General features: G+C 38.5%; 1 protein-coding gene across 1 annotated transcript; it reads left to right on the top strand.

The window, feature by feature from the left end:
• Positions 1-8664: 8664 nt before the first annotated feature.
• Positions 8665-19796, top strand: th (tyrosine hydroxylase). The gene is made up of 13 exons (XM_007228063.4): positions 8665-9296; positions 11102-11317; positions 12348-12522; positions 12656-12744; positions 12871-12938; positions 13803-13853; positions 14306-14451; positions 15730-15865; positions 15979-16048; positions 16153-16209; positions 16313-16408; positions 16825-16958; positions 18473-19796. Exons 1-13 carry the CDS (start codon positions 9213-9215, stop codon positions 18630-18632), a joined length of 1482 nt encoding a protein of 493 aa, XP_007228125.2. The 5' UTR covers positions 8665-9212; the 3' UTR covers positions 18633-19796.
• Positions 19797-20607: the final 811 nt, after the last annotated feature.

Genomic DNA, 20607 nt, shown 5'->3' with positions numbered 1-20607 from the left:
ATAAAACCTGGTCAAAAAATAGTCTTAATCCCTGCCCGGGGTAATTGATTCTATACGTCTACGTGAAACAGCTTTTACAGAGTCTATTCCACATAGAGAAATATTGCAAATAGTATTAGGCTCTATATAACAGATTAACACAAACCTGTTGACATCACTGCCTAATGGCAAATGTGGACTTTAAGCAGTTCACCTTCTGTTCTGTCTTACTTATGTAAGAACAAAGGAAGTAAGGACTGCAGGTACAGCAACACTGTAAATATTAGAGTTGAGGTCTATGTGCTGAGCACTATGCTATCCTGTGACAACTGCTCAATGAAAGGATGCAGAACTTTCAAAAGACCCTTGAGAACTTGAGAATGGATGGATGGAGAAAGCCCTTCTTAATCTTCAGTGAAAGTCAATATAAAAATAGAATTTTATTAAAAGTGAATCTGGAGCATTTCTATTACACAGTTCATCTTGAATAAAATGTTAACACAATGTAAAGAACAGCTGTCAGAGGCAACTTATGTAAACAAAAAAAAACCCTGCAGAAATTGAGATACAGCCAAAGTTATTTCCCTCCTTGCACTACTTGTAATAAGTCACGAGTTCCCAAAGAGGAGAGAAATGTAAATGTGTGTCTCAGGCAGATAAAACTGTAAATTTCTGCAACTCCTCCAGAGTGACCATAGACCTCTTGGCTGCTACTCTGAATGGTGCTCTTCATGCTCTATCTGTCTTGGTAGGCTTGCAGTTGTAGAATACATTTTCCATTTTTGGATGGTGAATTGAACATCCTTTTGGTCCTCAAAGCTTAGGATATAAACTAACCCTGCTTTAAAATTCTCCACAACTTTATTTCCTTGGTCTGCATGATGCTGTTTGTTCACTAGTGTTCACTAACAAACCACTAAGATCTTCATTGAACAGGTATATGTATACTGAGACTAAATTATACACAGCTGGACTTTTTTAACTAATAAGTGATTTCTAAAGGCAGTTGGTTAAACTGGATTTTTATTTAGGTGTTTCAGAGTAAAGGGGGCTGACTCAATTGCACGTCAAAGGTTTCAGATTTTTATTTGATTATTTGACCATGTGTCACTGTCGTTCCACTTCATAATTATGTGCTATTTTGTATTGGTACATCACTTTAAAAATCTCAATAAAATACATTTAATTTTGTGGTTCTAAGGTGACAAAATGTGAAAAAGTTCACGGGGCATGAATACTTGGATGCAAGCCACTGTATATTTCCAATTCACCCCATTCAAAATATTAACCTTCTCTAAGCTTCAAATCACTGATGTTAATGTGAGATTATACAGTGAAGAGTAACTGTTTATTTTACTTTGAGTGTATTGACAAATATCTTTCAATTATGATTACTTACCTTAGTATCTATAATTACATAATCATTGTGTGAAACCTTGTATTTTATATGTATAACCAATACTCACATTGTATTTGATCATTTTTATTACTATGGTATGGTAACATGGTTACGGACTCTGGAACGGACATGACTACGAGAAGTGGGTTAAGCATAGAGGCAGGTGGGATGGTAAGTGGAAAGGAGTTGCTGACCTGTGTGTGTGGGTGGAGCAAGGTCACATCAGTGAGAGGGCTGAGGATACACCAAGGAAAGATGAGGTGCTTGAGTGAAGGAGTGCAGGGGCCCCGCATTGAACAATACTTTGAACAGAATTGTTTGAGTCAGTCGGCTGAAGTCCAGCGGCAGGTTACGTGCCACAGTCCGCAGGATATCAATACCTTTGATACTAGGGAGGCTAACTTAAGCACAGAAGGAGTGGAGGATGAAGGAGGTGTTGATAGGTCAAAGGCTAAGGGAAAGCAGATGGGTAGGGAGAAAGGAATCGGTCAAAGATCCAAAGTTAAATGGCCAGGCACAGGAGACAAGATGGCATGGAGGAGTATTAATGATGATTTGAAAGGTATGCTTGAGGGTTTGAAGGGAACAGCAGAGAGTAAATTGAACAGGCTAGGTAAAGTCATTTATGATTATGGAATGGCAAGATTTGGTGTTGTGCAGAGGAACGTAAAGTGTCAAGATGTAGTTAAATCAAGGCGGCAGGTAGAAATAGAAAAACTGGTTAAGGAATCAAGGTTACTCAGAAAGAAGTGGAAGAAGGGGAATGAGGCAGAAAGAGAGGGCATTGAGTTATTGCAGGAGGAGTTGAGAAGTAAGTTGGTAAAATTGCGGAGAGCAGAGGCTATGAGGAAAAGGAGGAAGAAGAAGGAGCGTGCTAGGATAGAGTTCTTTAGAGATCCATTTAGGTTTGTTAAGAGTCTGTTTAGTAAGGAGAAATCAGGAAATCTAAAGGTCGGAAAGAGGGAGTTGGAGGAGCACTTTAAGAGTGTTTACACAGAGAAGGAAAGGTCTAGCGACCTGGACCTACCAGCAGACATGCCGCCGTTAGGTGATATAGAGTGGAAAATGGATGTTAACCCCCCTAGGTGGAGTGAGGTTCAGGAGGTGGTGAAGGCTGCAAAGGCAGGTTCTGCCCCAGGGCCAAATGGGGTTCCATATAGATTATATAAAAGTGCACCAGATGTTTTGAAGTTTCTATGGAAACTAATGGCTATAGTGTGGAAGAAGGGGATTATTCCAAAGGAGTGGCGCAGAGCAGGTGGTGTTCTTATCCCAAAAGAAAAGGATTCTGTAGCTATTGATCAGTTCCGTCCCATAAGCTTGTTGAATGTGGAGGGTAAGATCTTCTTTAGTGTGGTTGCACGTAGACTAGCAACGTACCTGAAAAGAAATAATTTAATTGATACGTCTGTACAAAAGGCAGGAATTGCAGGTTTTTCTGGTTGCATAGAGCATAATAGTATGATTTGGCATCAGATTCAAACAGCAAGAGCCGAGAAAAAGGATCTACATGTGGTGTTTTTAGATCTGGCTAATGCTTTTGGTTCGGTACCGCATGCATTGTTGTGGAAGGCATTCAATTTTTTTAGGGTTCCAGAAGAGATTTCAAGGTTAGTTAAAGCCTATTTTGAAGACATACAGTTTTGCTTTAGTGTAGGGGAGTGTGTCACATCTTGGCAACGACTGGAAATAGGTATAATGGCAGGTTGTACAATTTCACCGCTAGCGTTTACGATGGCAATGGAGGTGATTATTAGGGCTTCTAAGTGGGTCGTAGGCGGGGAGAGGCTGCATGATGGCACCCGGCTCCCACCAGTTAGGGCGTTTATGGACGATATGACAACATTAACGACCACGGTGCCATGTACCCGGCGACTGCTAGGGAAGTTAAATGAGAATTTTAGGCTGGCTAGGATGAAAGTTAAACCGAGCAAGTCTAGGAGTGTATCAATCGTTAAAGGGAAATTGATACAAGAAAGGTTTATGATGGAGGGAGAAGTCATACCATCTATATTGGAAAAGCCAGTTAAGAGTTTAGGTAGGTGGTATACTGCAGCACTGAATGATAAAGAGCAGGTGGAAGGGTTGAGGACAGAAATGGTGGAGGCCATTAATAGAATTGATAAGTCTTTTCTGCCAGGTAAATTAAAATTGTGGTGTCTGCAGTTTGGTTTGTTGCCTCGTCTAAGGTGGCCACTTACAGTTTATGATATTCCGATTTCTGAGGTTGAGAGGTTAGAAAGGGTTATGAGCAAGGCTATAAGGACATGGTTGGGGGTGCCGCGTTGCCTTAGTAGTGTGGCGTGGTGTGGGAGAGGGATGCTGGAACTGCCGTTGACGAGCTTGGTTGAGGAGTTCAAATGTGCTAAGGTAGGACGTGAAATGCAGTTGTTAGGGTCAAAAGACGGGCTGGTTAAAGCAACAGCACCAGTGACTAGGTCTGGGAGAAAGTGGAATGCTCGAGAAGCTACTCAAGCCGCAAGGAGGGCACTGGAGCACAGGGATGTTGTGGGGCAGGTACAAAATGGGAGGGCAGGATTAGGTTTAGGTGATTCTTGGAAAGCATTCGGCAAGGCCACATCACCTGAGAAAAGGCGTATGGTTACAGGGTTTATTCGTGAGCAGGAGGAGGAAGCAAGGAGGGCAAAAGCAGCAGGGCAGAGTAAACAGGGGCAGTGGATGAGATGGGAAAGTGTAGAGAAGCGGAGAATCACCTGGCGAGAGTTATGGGGATTGGATACAGGCCGTATAAAGTTTCTTTTGGGAGCTACATATGATGTTCTGCCAACGCCACAAAACCTTGCTCAGTGGGTGGGTGAGGATCCAAGTTGTAAGCTATGTGCAGGAAGTGGCACCCTGAAGCACATTTTGTCGGCATGTAAGGTGAGTCTATCCCAGGGGCGCTACACATGGAGGCATAATCAGGTACTTAGATCTCTTGCAGGTGCACTTGATAAGAAACGGTTAGAAGTTAATAACATGCCCGTGGTAGGTTGCAGTAGGGTAATAACGTTTGTGCGTGAGGGGCAGCATAGTGGAGAAACAGCACAGTGCTTGAAAACTGCTGGTAAGTGGGCCAATGCACGAGATTGGAAGTTATTAGTGGATGTAGGTAGTAAACTGCAGATCCCAGAGTGCATTCTGGTTACAACCTTGAGGCCGGATGTAGTGTTGTACTCTGACAGTAAGCGGATAGTGTATTTTATAGAGCTGACTGTTCCGTTTGAAGACGAGGTAGATGGAGCTTATGAAAGGAAAAGGCTGAAGTATACAGACTTGGTGGCTGAGGTGAGAGAGCGTGGGTGGCAAGCGTATATTAGACCGGTAGAGGTAGGTACTAGAGGCTTTGTTGCGAAGTCTGCCACAAGACTGCTGTCTGAATTCGGAATTAGAGGTCGTGTGCTAAGGACTGTAGTGAAGGAGTTGTCAGATGTAGCTGAAAGATCTAGTCAGTGGTTGTGGTTCAGAAGGGCTGAGGCTGTGTGGGGAAGGGAGTGAGTTTGTGCTTCTACAGCAAGCTTGGAGGGGGGTGGGTTTGGGACGCCAGACTTCACTGTTGAGCCTTCTGGAGGTGTCGTGGGCCTAATTCAGCGAAACACTGACGAAGGAAGGTGCCTGCCTGATGACCCCTGAGAAGAGCTTGCACTGAAGTTTGTGTTTAAGTTTGGATGAAGGGGATTGGTGTGGTCCTGCTCTTGTAATAATTTGTCTCATGAGTTTTTGTAGACGTCTGAGTACTTGGCAGTTGAGGCACGGACCATGAACATAGTTCGCTATGCTTCTGGATTCTTGTCGAGCCAGTATCAGATGGTAGTGGTTGCTGTGTTCTGCTCACGCAACTTATAATGTGATTTATTGTGTGTGATTGTGCTTAGGTAAGTGTGTTGTTGCCATAGTTAAAGGAAGTGAGCTTAGATTAAGGAGGGATTCTATGTGTTCATAGGTTATTTTTTGGTAGGTCTGTTACTTGGCAGTTGAGGCAATGGACCATGAACATAGTGTTAGGCTGTGCTTCTGGATTCTTGTCGAGCCAGTATCAGATTGTGGTGGTTTTGCTATTGTTGTTAGTTGAGTGAGTATTAGATCCTGGCTGAGCCCTATGCATAACCCCAGCTGTTAGGTGCAGGATTTGTCAATTTCCTGTATTATATTACTTAATTACTCACAGTGTATTTTACACGCATTTATATAGAAGATTAATCAATAATCACAGTATATTCTTTACATATATAGTAAAACATTGTTTGATCAGGCATGTGACTAACACAGACTCTATTGTGACAAATTAACCCACACGATACATAAGGCGTTTACTAACACATAGGGTCTATTGTATGGCGGTCTAACCACGCGTTACTAACACATTAACATATAACATATGAGATCTATTGTGTGACTATTGCGTAGCTCATGCTTGAAGCATTTCGTTCACTGCATGACCCTAACTAACGGCCATCAATCATCGGCTGGTACACTCTGTATGATTTCGACTGGTACGCTCGGTACGGGGCTAAATTGCTACAGAAGAGGCTCTTAGATCAAAGCGGCCTTTTGGTGAGTGAGTGCCTCCCTAAAAAACGCTGCTTCAAAGCGGGGGGTGACGCACACACACAGATAGTGCCACGATGTTCCATTCTGGAAGAACACAGTCAAGGCCAAACACTAGTGGCCCGGTCAGACACGTGAAACTTGAGTACTAACACGTGAAATTATGCATATTAACATGAGCTAATCGTTAGCAACGCCTCATCAGCAGGTTTCACGTCATTTGGGGTATAAAACATGGAGTCAGATCAGACGGGGTCAGAACTTTTACTGGGACGGCTGTGTTAACTGTCTTGTATGTATTGGTTCTCCTGAATTCAGTAATAAATACTTGGTTTGCTTTCAACTTCACTCCACCTGTCTACGACTCTCTATCAAATGAACACGTAGGGGAGTTGTACCCCGGACGAGAGGTGGGGGTAGCCCACCTTTCATTTTCTTTTTTACAACAACAGCATTCAACAAAAGAGAAGAGTGTCCCTGGATTTCATGCTAAACCTGATTGAAAACAAGGTGGAAAATTTATGCACTTTGTCTTAATGTCAGCATGTGTTTTTATCTTCTTTACTCCCTCTGTCCCTCTTGATAAATGAAACCCTTTTGGTGAAAACCCCCAGGCAGCATCAGTGCTCTTTAGCATTTACACTGCAGCATTTACACAAAGACATTTGACCCCTTCACATAAAGCCAGCAAGTGTGTTTTTTCTCTTTACATGACCTGTGTCTTGATAACCCCGACTCCTGCAGCAGAACTGGCCATTCATTCATACTCTCTAACATTCTATCAATAGTTTTAAAGCCTACTATTACTATTCAAGTCTAGCAAAGATGGATTTCTTGATTATTTTGTGAGTTAATGTTTTTTTTTATTATTTTTTTTTTATTACTTGTCTCACAGAATATATTGCTTCAATTTAGTTATGTGCATTACCATGAATGATTTTTGATGAGGTTTGTAGGACTTGGATACTAAGAAGGAATGCAGAGCAGTGTGTTTTATTATGTACACTATAATAAGTAATCTGTGAAATGTACACTAACATGCTGCTGCAGTTAGCTGGTAAGTTGCTGCAGTAACTTTTCTAGTATGCATACTTTAAATTACAGTACCTATAAAAAAACACTGTGATTTTTATAACTTTACAACTTCATAAGTTTTAAGCATTTTGTTCTAGAAATCATGTCAAAGCTAGTTTTATGGAATGTAACTTCATTAAAGCAATTTTGAATTGTTAATCAATCAATACAGACCCGTTGAAGTAAAAATACACTTTTAAAAAGAGCATTTTTTTTATATTCAGCACTAACCCAGCACACCTACAGGTCAGATGGACTTGTTATGCAGTGTATGTCAGCATAACACATTTGTAACACTTATTGGACTTAAGCCTTTCAGACCTGACCTAGACTTATGTTCTAGTGATGAAAAAAAATATATAAAGACTGTTTCTGTCTGTAATGTGCTCAAAAACAGGATTCAGTAAATAGATACGTAAAATAACAAATTCATAAATAAAAATCAAACATAATTATTTTATTTCATACTTATTTCAACTTATTACGTTTTTTTTTTTCATTTTTTACAAATGATCTCTAGGCAGTGAAAAAATCATAACATAATGCGAAAAGGTGTTTACTCTGTCACATTTGATGGGATGCCATGCTTTACTTTTCCAATGAAGTGGGCGGGGCTAATCAGCTGTTTAATTGGCTAATAAATGTCTCTTCTGATTAATAATAGGTCTTAATCTGTGTGAAGCAAAAGAATAAACAAAAGAAGAAGAAAACACACCATGTCCATTGCAATAGATGCAGGGTCTGAAAGGGTTAATTAGTTAAGGTGAATCACACAGTGCTGTACGGAACCTTGCACATGATTTAAGGAGCCTGTTTTTTGTTTTCTTTTAATGATTAGATTTTATCCCTGAGGTGTGACATGTGTTTGGGAGAATAAACATAATTTTCTATTTATAAATTAAAGAACAATTTTACATAGAAAACGAAAAACGTGCAGCTGTTCAGTATATCTGAATCACTGAGTGATAAATCCTGCTGCTGTGATTGGATATCAGTTCATACTCACAACACTTTCCACCCAATCCTAGTTCAGGAGTGGGCGGGGCTTGTCTAAATACAGGTGTGGAAAAATCCCGTGTAGCTGCAGTAGCATCCGAGGCCGAGAGGGCGGGTTAATTCCTTTATCGCTCCGTGTCGAGTCTTTAATCGCGTTTAAACGCCTCAGACTGTTCTCGGCTGGAGGTGAAGCTTCAGATCACACAAACGGGGGACAGAAAACAAGTCTCAGGTTTTAATCAAAGTCACATTTACCCAGGAGGAGGAGGCTGCTGAGCTGAGCTGATAAAGAGACTTTCACAATTTGCTTCAGCTGATTTTAGCCTTATCTTAGTGCCTAGTCTTATGATTGTCATTAATATGGACATATAAAATAAAAATAATAAGAGGAAAGTAAGTCTGATATCAATATTATAGATAATATAGAGGTCTTAACTGAAAAAGTAAAAAAAAGCGTTTTGACAAAAAAAAATCACAGCAAAGATGTAAAGTGGAATCATTGTAATAAATCACCATTGTATAAATAAACATAGAAATAATTATTTTTTCATCATCTGAAGCCGCATAAATATCCTGCTTGATTCGGCTGTAAACAGTGCTCTACTGTACATTGATTGAAGATAAAGCTCATTAGTCTGTTATAGCATTATAATAAGCGTATAATAAACGATAAAGTATACGCTACACCTGAAATTAGCTGTACTTTTAAATATAAGAGTATTACCATTGTTGATTTCCATAAAGAACCATATTTGTATGTGAAGAACCTTTTAAAACTCAAAAGAACCAAAACCATCAATTCGTTCACCAGTTTGAATGTTCTTCTTCCACTTTATGGAAGCAAATGTTTTTTTTTTCTATAGCATCACTCAAATTAACATTTGTTACCAATTGAACCCCAATATAAGGTTAACTAACGAATCTCTGGCCAACCAAATATACATTTAAACTAATTAAAAACCAATGCTCATAAAACCAGTTGGCTTTAAAGAAGAGCAGGGGTGGGGGAGCTTCAGAAACGCTGGACGGCGAGAATGAGAGGCTGTTTGACGTCAGTAAAGAGAAATTGTCTCTATAAATACTGTGGGTGATAGAAAAAGCCCAGCGCAGCCAACAAACCCAACAAAGCCAGCACTTTCCACCCAGAAGGAGCAGCAGGACGTCTCGGACATCTGAAGCAAAAGATCGCCAAGAGAAGAGCATCAACAGCTGAGTTATGCCCAATTCAACCAGCTCCACATCATCCACCAAAAGCATGAGGAGAGCCGCGTCCGAGCTGGAGCGCTCTGACTCCATCACGGTAAGAGACCGGTCTGCACCTTTTACTGCACTTTAACAGAATTAAACACAGTGTCTGTGATAGTGTGTGTTAGATATGCAGATGAGGTATGAACAGTCATATAGTTAATTTTGATATGGAGCACAACCTGCATGCGCCCTCCCTTTTCCAAATGCATTACGCACAGCCATGCATGAGCTTAAACTTTATGAACTGGGTAGGTGCAGTGCTTAAATCATAATTTATAAGATTGAGCTTCATTGCAGTACATCATCTTTAAGTTACACTGTGTACATTTTATTTCTGTATTTTTATTTTTTGCGCAACAGTGCATAAGCCTCACGTTCTTACACTTTGCATTGCAGTTCAACTTTGTTCTCTGCAGTACATGAGCTTTAAATTACAATTCTTTCTTTTTAATCTGCTGTACATGAATAAAATAAGATAAGATATTTAAATTGCCGTTCATAAGCGTTAATCTGCAATACACACGCTATATGGAACAGTTTCCCAAACAAAGATTAAGTCTAATCCTGTAAAACATGGTATTATGTATGAGGATTTCACACTAAAAAGACACTTAATTTAGACTAGGACTAAACTTAATCCTTGTCCAGGAATCCTCCCCATAGCTTTATAGCTATACATTACAAATCATAAGCCTTTCTTTGAAGTACTTAAGATTACTGTACAATATTTACTTGATGAGCACTAAGTCACAGATCTTAAAATGTATTACAGTGCATAAGATCTACGTTACAATTAGTAAGCTTTGAGTCACAGCTCATAAGCATCAAGTAAAAAACTAATCATGTTTGATTTATAGCTCACAAGCTTTTTTATATAAAATAACTAATCTTTAAGTTACAGATCATAAACTTTTTTATAGAATAAATAATCATCTTTAAGTTACAGCTCATTAACGTTAGGTAATAACTAATTTATAACTCAAACGTTTTTTTATAATAACTAATCATCTTTAACTTACAGATCGTAAACATTTTATATAATTCCCAAATAATATTAAAGTTAATTTCCAACGCATAAGTTTTAAATGATAACTAACTATCTTCAAGTTACAGATCATAAACTTTTAGTAATTACTAGTCATCATTAATTTACAGCTTATACGCTTTTTACATAATAAATAACAATCTTTAAGTTACAGATCATACACTTGAAGTAATAACTAGTTATCTTTAAGTTACAGCTCATAGCCTTTACGTTACTGTTCATAAGCTTTAAGTTACACATAATAAGTTGTATGTAGGTCATAATTGTTTCTCTGAATTACACAAACTTGAAGCTACACTGCAGAGCTTTAAGTTTAAATACTTTACGTTAGAGATCATAAGCTTGGGTCTACAGCGTAAAACAGTGCATTTGCTTTAAGTTGCATAAGCCTTAATTTTATACACTTTCAGTTACGGTTCAAATGCTTTAAGTTACCATCCCGCGCGCTTTGATCCATAAGTTGTGATTCAGTGTGTATTAATTCATTAAAAGAAACAGTTCATGCATCTTAAAGGAGAGTATCTAGATTAAGCTTTAACCCACGCACAGTACAGCATACTCTAGTTGAAAGAGTGAAGCACTAAGTCTAAGCTATGCAGCAGGTTTCCATAGACTGCATTGAAGTTCTCATGCGCTTTTGGAGATGCAAATCGCTCCCAGCCCCTGTGCCCAAGGTAAGCAGGGCTTCATTAACCAGCCTACACCCTCAGTGCCTTCTGATCTATACACAAGCTGCAAGTCAGATACATACAGAACAGCTGTGTGTCTCTGGCGTTATGTGCACCGACCCGCCTGTGGTTCGCTGTTGGCAGTCTCCGCGGTTCGTGGGGAGGCGGCAGAGCTTGATCGAGGACGCGCGGAAAGAGCGCGAGGCGGCGGCGGCGGCGGCGGCAGCAGCGGCGGAGGCGGCGGAGACCAACGAGCACATCGTGTTCGAGGAGGAGGATGGAAAAGCCCTGCTCAACCTCTTCTTCACCCTGAGGAGCTCCAAGAGCCCTGCCCTTTCCCGCACACTCAAAGTGTTCGAGGTAAGAACGAGTGCCCTCAGACTTTATACATTAAAGGTGCCATTAAGGACTTTTTGTGTCTTTTTAATGCATTAAAGTTGCCATTAAAGATTTTGAGTGTTTTTAATGCATTAATAAAGGTGCCATAAAGGATTTTCAGTCATAAAACATTAAAGGTGCCACAAAGGGTCCTTAGCCTTTAAACACATTAAAGGTTGTATTAAGGGTTCTTAGTTATAATGCATTAATAATGGTGCCATAAAGTGTTTTTAGTCGTAATGTATTAAAGGTGCCATGAAGAGTTCTCAGTTTTTTAAACACATTAAAGATTTTTTTTTGTCTTTTTAACGAAGGTGGCATAAAGGATTTCCAGTCCTTATACATTAAAGGTGCCATGAATGGTTCTCTATCTTTTTAACACATTGAAGGTGCTATTAAGGATTTTCAATCTGTACGCATTAAAGGTTCCATTAACAATTTCCAGTTTTATGCATTAAAGGTGCCATTAATGATCCCTTGGAGTGATGCCACAGAGGAACTATGTTTGTTTTTTTAAAGTAATTTTTTGTGGTGACTGTTAGATGATATTTTTTTCTGTGTCTAGTGTGAAGGATTAAGTTAATTTATCCCTTTGTTAAGATGTCCCTGAACTAATGGTTATTGAATTGGTTCCTTATAAAGCTTATGAAGATTTAAATCAATTGCATGATTAATTTTTTGGATATACAATGAGGGTAGGAGGTTGTTCTAGTTGTCTGGAAATAAGAAAAGCAGCCTGCTGGAAACCTTTTGATTTGGTAGGCATGGTGTAGGTCAGTCAAATTCTATGTTTAGTATCATTATTGTTGTTTAAATAAGTGTTTTTTGTTGTTATTTAATATGATATAAGTTTTACCTGAACAAAATACCTCTATTCAAAAATGTATGCATTATATTTGGGTGTAGGTGCTTTTGTTGTTTTTATTTATTTATTGTTTTTTGGGACTTTCTTATTATATAATTGTAGTCACTCAAAACCTTGTTTTAACATATTGTGAAATGTAATTTATAGACATTTGAAGCCAAGATGCATCACCTTGAGACCAGACCGAGTCGGAAGCCTAAAGATGGTCTGGAGGATTTAGAATACTTTGTGCGGTGTGAAGTGCATCTCTCAGACGTTAGCACTCTCGTCAGCTCCCTGAAGAGGATCGCAGAGGATGTCAGAACCACTAAAGAGGTTAAATGTAAGAGATCACAGAAGTCTGGGTTTTAGAGTAATATCAGTCTGCTTTTAGAATTGCACTGTGTAGCTGTATAATAATGTAGAGACACATTTTCTGTTCTGTTTGTTTTCTATGCTCTGTTCTGTGGTTTTAGTTCACTGGTTTCCAAAGAAAATAGCTGAACTGGATAGATGTCATCACTTGGTCACTAAATTTGATCCAGATTTGGACCAGGATCATCCCGTGAGTACACATAACAATCTTAAACATGGCAATGGTGTGAAGACAGTGTTCTCATTTTCCCTTCTCCATTTTCCCATCTAAAACTTAAATTTAACCAAAATCTGCATCTTATGTTCTCTCCTTCAGGGCTTCACAGACCCAGTGTACAGAAAACGAAGAAAGCAGATTGGTGACATTGCCTTCAAATACAGGCAGTAGGTGAAATTCAATCAGTTCAACCACAAAATGACATGTTGGCCAGTTAAAGCATCTCAAATAAAATCTGAATGACTTATATTCCTTATTATTTCCTTTTATCGGGGCCATTTCTAATCATTTAACATTTTTAGAATGCTTTTTTCAAACACTTTACAATGCACATTAAATGTTTAAAATGTGTACATTTTGATTTTATGTCACAATATGTCATATGAGAACTTATAAGAGGTAGATTAGAGAAAAACAGATATTCACTAGAAAAACTGGGGACATTATACCCCAAACAAATAAAAAATACTGAATATATCCCTCTACCTTTTCTAGGTTAATTCAAGGTGTAATTAACCATTTTTAGAAATTATTTTCTTTCTAAATCACACTTACTATGATGTTTTACTAATTGGGATTTTGTTTAATTTATGAGTATAATGGGATCAATATTTAAAAGAGAAGAGCTTTAAACAATTCTTTGTTTTTTTAAGACTTTCTCTTTGTGTCTTTCTTAAAAATAATTTTAAGCAAATTCTTATGAACACCATGAGTGGTGCAATATATTTGTTAAGGTTCCTCACCCTCACTTTCTTTTACAAACATGTTTTATATGGAACCAAAACTCCTCCTAGTGGCATTGCTTAAATAACAATTTGAAGTAAGACCGTTACATTGGATAAAATGATAGAAATTGTATAAAATGTCTAGAAATAGCTCAAGTGATCCTATAACATCTTCACCACAATTTCATTAAAAAAATATTAGATCTATTGACTGTATTCTGGGTGCTTTCACTTGATTTTTCCTGTCTTTGTTGATGTTGTGCAGAAAATTGATTGAATTTTAAAATCTGATTTGTTTCTTTTCAGTGGAGAGTCAATCCCCAGAGTGGAGTACACAGAGGAGGAAATTGGAACATGGTTTGTGTGTAAATTGTTTCTAGGAGAGCAAAAACCAAGCCATACTATACCGCTAAATATGCACAAAAGCAGACATGAACACTGCTTTTCTGAGTCTAGGTTCCTAGATAAATTGATTTGTTAAGGCTAAACATTTAGCCTTTTGGCGGATTTAGGATCGTAGTTCGTGGCAACATGCTGTGTTAACTCAATCACTGTCGGGACAGGCAGCCTGACTTCAAGGGAATTGGTTTACACAGGATAAATCAGGTCACCTGCAAGGCTGTGCATTATGTTAGCATGTTGTCTCTGCGTCTGTAATCAGATTTGTAATGTGATACGGACATCACATTAAGCACTGACCTGCACCTGTGGCACAGCAACAAGTGACAGACTGATGAAGTCGAGTGATTCTGTTTGGTTATTGTAATGTGACTCTGTGTGTGTGTGTGTGTGTGTGTGTGTATTGTCAGGAGGGAGGTCTACAGTACCCTTAGGGACCTGTACACCACTCATGCATGCAGTGAGTATCTAGATGCATTGAAGCTGCTGGAGAAGCACTGCACGTACAGCCCTAACAACATCCCTCAGCTGGAGGACGTCTCAAATTTTTTAAAAGGTTAGTGGGCCGATCAGTATCAGAACTTGATGTTAAGGATTACCTCAAAAATTTTAATTATACCATAATGAACTTTATTAAAACTGAACATTTTTGGAAATGGATTGTTCAATGCCTCTGGCACCCCTTATACATAATTCACATTCATCCCAACGTATATAGGTGTGAGTGTTTCCAGACTGTCCCCTGACGTAACAGTAGGTCACATAATCAGTTGACCTACTGTCATCCCATGATCTTTGGCATGTCAGTGTATGGTTCACTGAGCACTCTATTAGCAACACTACACTAAAACTATACAGGGACTTTCCTTTGTCTTAAAATTTAATTTTCTAAAAATTTCAGGAGACCAGCCATTGTAGAAATACTTAAACTGACCCATCTTTACCCTTCCATTGAATACCAGAAACTGTTGTCCAGTATTTGCAAGATTTTGTGATACACAGTTGCTGATTGAATAACTGTATTAATAGATAGAATAAGATAGATTTGCCTTCTCTTGTTTGCTTTTAACAGTAAGAGAGAGTGTAGGCATATCTGATTAACCTCTGGGTAGTACTCAAAGCTGATGTCTGTAATTTTTTGGATTAGGGGGATTTAGGGCCCCTCTCTGGTGAGAATTGGTAATTGCACTGAGTGTGCTGAACAATTATTTTAAACTGGATGGGTTTGATGCGGTCTCCTTTCAGAGTGGATAAATCCGATTCCAGGTTATGTTCAGTCAGAGAGAGAGAGAGCACGCTGAGTCAGACTCAGCATCACTTACAGAGCTCTCACCACCATTTCTTCATTCATATTAACCCTGGTTTTAGCGTGGACTCTATCGCATTCCCTTTTAAATGAGCTACCGAGGTCTGAGGTTCTGCTTCTGAAGTCTTGTGTTTAGTAAAATTGAGCCAGATCCTCTTTTAGAGGCTGTACATGTGACATAAGTATGTAAAGACGCATGACCTGGCCAGAAGAACTCCAGTGAAAAGCGACCCAACGCCCCAGTTTTTAGAATGAATATATTAGACTTAGCAGGTATGGTTGTTCCAGCACACTGGTACCATTAAGCACAATATTTTGTCCCTTCTCCACTCAGAAATGCTTCTGCTTTCAGTTTAGAAACAAAATAATACAGACTGCCACTTTAACTAAGTTTTGTAAATCAGTAAATAATAGTATCATTTTTACATAATCATACAGAATTAGAACTACATGAATTCACTAAGAACATACATAATTTAGGCATAAGGAAATACTTACTTATTCCTTCTCTCCATCTCTCGTCATCAGAGCGTACTGGGTTTCTGCTGAGGCCAGTGGCAGGTCTTCTGTCAGCACGAGATTTTTTGGCCAGTCTGGCATTCCGCGTGTTCCAGTGTACACAGTACATCCGCCATGCTTCCGCACCCATGCACTCTCCAGAACCGTAAGAAGCAACTGTCTACATATTCCCACTCTCAGATTTGTTGTAACATCTAGAATATATGTGAATAGACTTGACTATTAGCCTCAGTATGGGTTATCATTTGTTCTGTTTAGAGACTGTGTGCATGAGCTCCTTGGACATGTCCCGATGCTAGCTGATAAAACATTTGCTCAGTTTTCCCAGGTAAACACAGCATGTTACACCATTTTCAATGTTTCTGTTTTTTTTTCTTTTCTGAAAAATGACATGTAATAACAAAATTGAAATGGAAATCTCTTTCTTTACAGAGCATTGGTCTTGCCTCTCTCGGTGCATCAGAAGAAGACATTGAGAAACTGTCAACCGTGAGTCTTTCATAACATTTGTACACATATATTAATATTAATAGATATTATTAATTATCTTGTGAGAAATTAACTTTGTTTGTTTGTTTGTTTTTTTGTTTAGCTTTACTGGTTCACAGTGGAGTTTGGGCTGTGTAAGCAGGGAGACACATTGAAAGCTTATGGTGCAGGCCTTCTGTCTTCCTACGGCGAGCTAGTGGTCAGTGTCTCTTTTCTTCTTATTGAAATATACGTTTTTATGATTAACACACCAAAAACAAAAAACGATGACAAAAAAGCTCCTTAAATAACAGCTCCAAGAACTCAAACTGCATTACCCATATGCAGCAACAGAGGGAGCTCTTCATGTTGCAGACTAGAGGGAGGCAGAGTGAGGTCCATAGTAAATGCTTACACCAAACTACTGCTTAACCAAGTCAAAATGAGCACTGCTATGCTAAGGGCTGGAAAACAAAACTAATTTAGGATCTTAATTTGTTGCATTTTAAATAGGTTTGGGGATATGCAACAGTGTTATCGCATATTGAATGTTGTGCACCCCTACATTCCTAAACTACAAAACTGTTTGTTACTATAGCTGACTGTTTACCTGTTTTTGTTTTAACTCCTCACCAGCATGCGCTGTCAGATGAGCCAGAGATCCGTGAATTTGATCCAGAGACTGTAGCTGTGCAGCCGTACCAAGACCAGGAATACCAGTCTGTCTACTTCGTGTCTGAGAGCTTCGCTGATGCTAAAGAAAAACTGAGGTATTAAAAAGGGGGACAATTGTTTTATCAGAAGAGGTTAAATCTAAATAATGGTTACATTTGATATGTTGAATAGATTACTTAAGAAATGTTATGGTTTACTGATCTCAGAGGCTAAAGCACTACCAACTCTGTCCTTTATCAACCAAAGTGCCCTTTTGAAACTTTTTTTTTTTTTTATATTATTATTATTAAGATTTTACTGAGGCCGGTTTGAAATGATCTTTTGAAAACCTGAGCGATTAAAAACGAGTGAAAACAGAATGTCCTGAAATCAGCTCGCACACACCCGACCTCTCTCTTCCTCTGTCACATGACCCTGCGCAGTCGCACGCAAGGCACACTAGATGCGCTGCAGCAGCAGCTCAGTTCAGCGAGTCTTTAGCACAGCACGCACAGCAACAGGCTTCTTCTCCCCTGTGTCCCACCAGCCAGGTAACATACACATCAAGTAAAATCCTACCGTTTGCCCTCTAAGCCCAACGTGAAATAATTTTTTTGTGCAGTAAAATGTCTCATACAGCACCATGTGTGCTAAAAAGTGCCCTTTCCCCCTCCTGAACACTTGCCCCCCAAAATGTCTGTGCACGCCACTGACTGATCTTTACCAATTTCTAAAAAAAAGAGAGAAATCTGTACTGTATTTCTTGGCCTAATCTTGACACTTCACCATGTGAATATTTATTCAGTGGTGGATATGTTTTAGCTTTCTTTACCTTAGCCATGTCCCTTAACACTTCACACCTTGCTTGTCTGGACACTCCAGGTCGGTTGCAGTTCTGGAATATGGTGGAAATGGACAGTAATTGGTTCTTCTCACCTCTTTTGTGGTTAAATTGTACATATGCATTTTTGGGACCATTTGCATTAAAATGTCTGATTGTCTGTTTATCACACCTCCATAGATAAAAAGTGTTGCATCTGTCTGAAAGGCATTTTACAATTTTTGACTTTTCATTGTCAGTACATTTTTGACTTAAAGTACCTTTAGGTGAAAGGTCATCACCTGGAAATGATTAACACTATAAAACATGGAAGTCTATATTAGTTATAGGTGTAAAATGAGCAAATAAGGTCAGAATAATAACTTAATTGTATGAGTAATAATTGTGCATACAGTGTATAGGCACATTCAGGACACTTAGGAATGAACAAACCCATTGGATGACACTACTTAATAAAAATAGTTCTAAAAACAGTAAATAATCGTTAAATGTACTATTTTGAAAGATTTACTAACCTTCAGATTCTGAAGGCTCTGAAGATTTAGTTTTCCAGACAGGGATTAATGCCTAGTTGTAGACTATATTTTGTTGTGAAGACCATGTCTAGGCTTAATCTTTCTCTGGAAACAACCCCAACATCCTATAAAACTGATACATCAGAAGTGACTACAAGTTCCGTACAGGGTACTTTCTGTTAGGAGGTTGCTGTCATTTAATCTGTTGTATACATCCATATAAAAACTGTGTGTATGATCTATTTTTACACATTTTCTTTCTTTCTGATGACAGAGGATATTCTACGGGCATCAAGAGGCCGTTTTCAGTCAGGTTCGACCCGTTCACAAGCAGCATAGAAGTGCTGGACAACCCCCTAAAGATCAGAGGAGGACTGGAATTAGTCAAAGAAGACCTGAAGGTCTTGACAGACGCCTTAAATGTGCTGGCATGAGCTTACCCGGCCCTGCCACCTGCCCTGCCACCCTGTCCCTCACTGCTTACTATGTGCCATTTTCTATATGTTGTGTTTCTTGTACTGTTTTGCTGCTGCTGAAGTTGTTGCTTTTAAAAAGCTGGGTGGCAACCACGAGACCTCACGTTAGAGTTTGTTTCCAAAGATTTATTGGGTCACTTGGTGACTCTATTTCAGTTTCTGTCAGAAATGTGTGGTATTTTTTTTTTTGAAGAGATTTATCCACTGAGTCAAAGCCAAATTATATTTATTAAAAATAAATAAAATACTATGTAATAAAATTACTATTTATTTAGTATATACAAATAGGTGTGTCTGTTTAAACCAGTAGTTCTCAGTAGTTATCTATGTACCACTGGTGGAACTTAAAGCATCCCACTATGGTTCCGAGAAGACCTCAGAAAATTGACTACATGCACAGAAATGTTAACATCCATGTTCAAAGATTTATTCTGTAATTGTTATGATTTTAGATATGTTTATGTTCAGTGCTTTACCCAGTAAATACTGTGCGTAAGCTCACTCTTTAGTGCACACTTTACTCTCATAGCCACAGGGATATAATTATTATCAACAGTTTTATAGGACCTACAACAAAACCCTCTGTAGTTTCTGCATTAGGGTTATTAGCTGAACGGTTAACATACGATTCAAAGGAAGGTTATTTTTTTTTTGCTAAACACACAGTAGCATGGATTATGGTTGATACCTGTGATCCAAGTCTGAGAAACACTGATTTAAACAACCCTGGAGCCTCAGCCTCTTCCAATTATGAATGTATATATAGTTTCAATAATATATATATACATATATCATGGCATAAGTGTTAATAATGTGAAGTATGCTCTTGCAATCGGTGATCATTTTTCATTACCATGCACCGCCACACAGTACGCTGTGTGCTTCTAAGTTTTTCCAAGTGTGAATTTATCTCTAAATAGCTAAAATAAAACAATGAAATAAATTAATTTTTACTTTCAGTATTGGTCATGCTTTGGCTATTATTTGATGTGGAAAGTACTGTGCTTCGTGCATTGTGGTGGCCGACTCAAACGCATCGTTTCAGCTGTGCTTGCCTTTGAGGCAATCAAGTGCTGCTAATATAAAATCAACATGATGGAAAATTAAACCATTTTAAAGTGATTGTCTGTGTGTGTCTTATTTTTCCCATTATAAAAAGCTGAAAATGAGCCACTCACATAATTTAAGAACCACAGAGTCCAAGAAGCTGTAACATAAATTCAAACCATTGGACAAATATACAGTTCTTCTGACATAATTATCAAAATTCTCATAGCCACCCACCCACCAAAACCATAACACATGTGTCACTTTATTTATAAACACTATCAGAGCAAGTACAAACCTTTTACAGTAATTTAACCTGCTAATATTCTGGCACTTAGAGATTGCAAACAACATACTGAGCTGAGTGGTTTCGGGAAATCTGTGCAGATCATCCCTAAATGCGTAGTTTAACTAGAGTTGCACTATAATGTGCTGTGATTTATAGAGCATAAATCGTTCAGCACCATAACATGTGTCAGTTCATTTGTAATCAGTATCTTAGAGTTAAGTATCAGTCAGAACGTTAACCAAACTGACTGCAAATGTATTAGAAGTGTATATCAGCAGTATCAAATGTTAAATGGGCTTGTGTAACAGTGTAATATATACATTCTGAGGGTAAAGAAAAAAAATATCTTTACCTAGGTCAGCATATTAGTCTAAAGTTGTATTTTATGGGTTAATTTCCCAGACAGGGATCAAATCTAGCTTTAGAATATATTTTCCTTTCAATAGGAAATATCCATTTAATTCAAATACTGTGTAGAACTATAAGTGAGGGCCTGTGTGTGGTTTTACAGTTCAAGCAGTTCAATCTCAGTTGAACTGAGTTTAAAAACTCAGTGAACACCTGCTAACTCAGATTTTGTTTAGGAAGAGTGTTAAA

This window comes from Astyanax mexicanus, chromosome 2 (assembly GCF_023375975.1).
Source record: "Astyanax mexicanus isolate ESR-SI-001 chromosome 2, AstMex3_surface, whole genome shotgun sequence".
Taxonomy (NCBI): Eukaryota; Metazoa; Chordata; class Actinopteri; order Characiformes; family Acestrorhamphidae; genus Astyanax; species Astyanax mexicanus.
This window is presented reverse-complemented; position numbering and strand designations above follow the sequence as displayed.

What these genes read in the sequence shown, in the direction of transcription:
- th (XM_007228063.4), top strand. Translation starts at nt 9,213, where the DNA reads ATGCCCAATTCAACCAGCTCCACATCATCCACCAAAAGCATGAGGAGA. An exon ending in AGCGCTCTGACTCCATCACG is followed by an intron (nt 9,297 to 11,101) that starts GTAAGAGACCGG and finishes CGCTGTTGGCAG; the next exon opens with TCTCCGCGGTTCGTGGGGAG. An exon ending in GAGGAGGAAATTGGAACATG is followed by an intron (nt 13,854 to 14,305) that starts GTTTGTGTGTAA and finishes GTGTATTGTCAG; the next exon opens with GAGGGAGGTCTACAGTACCC.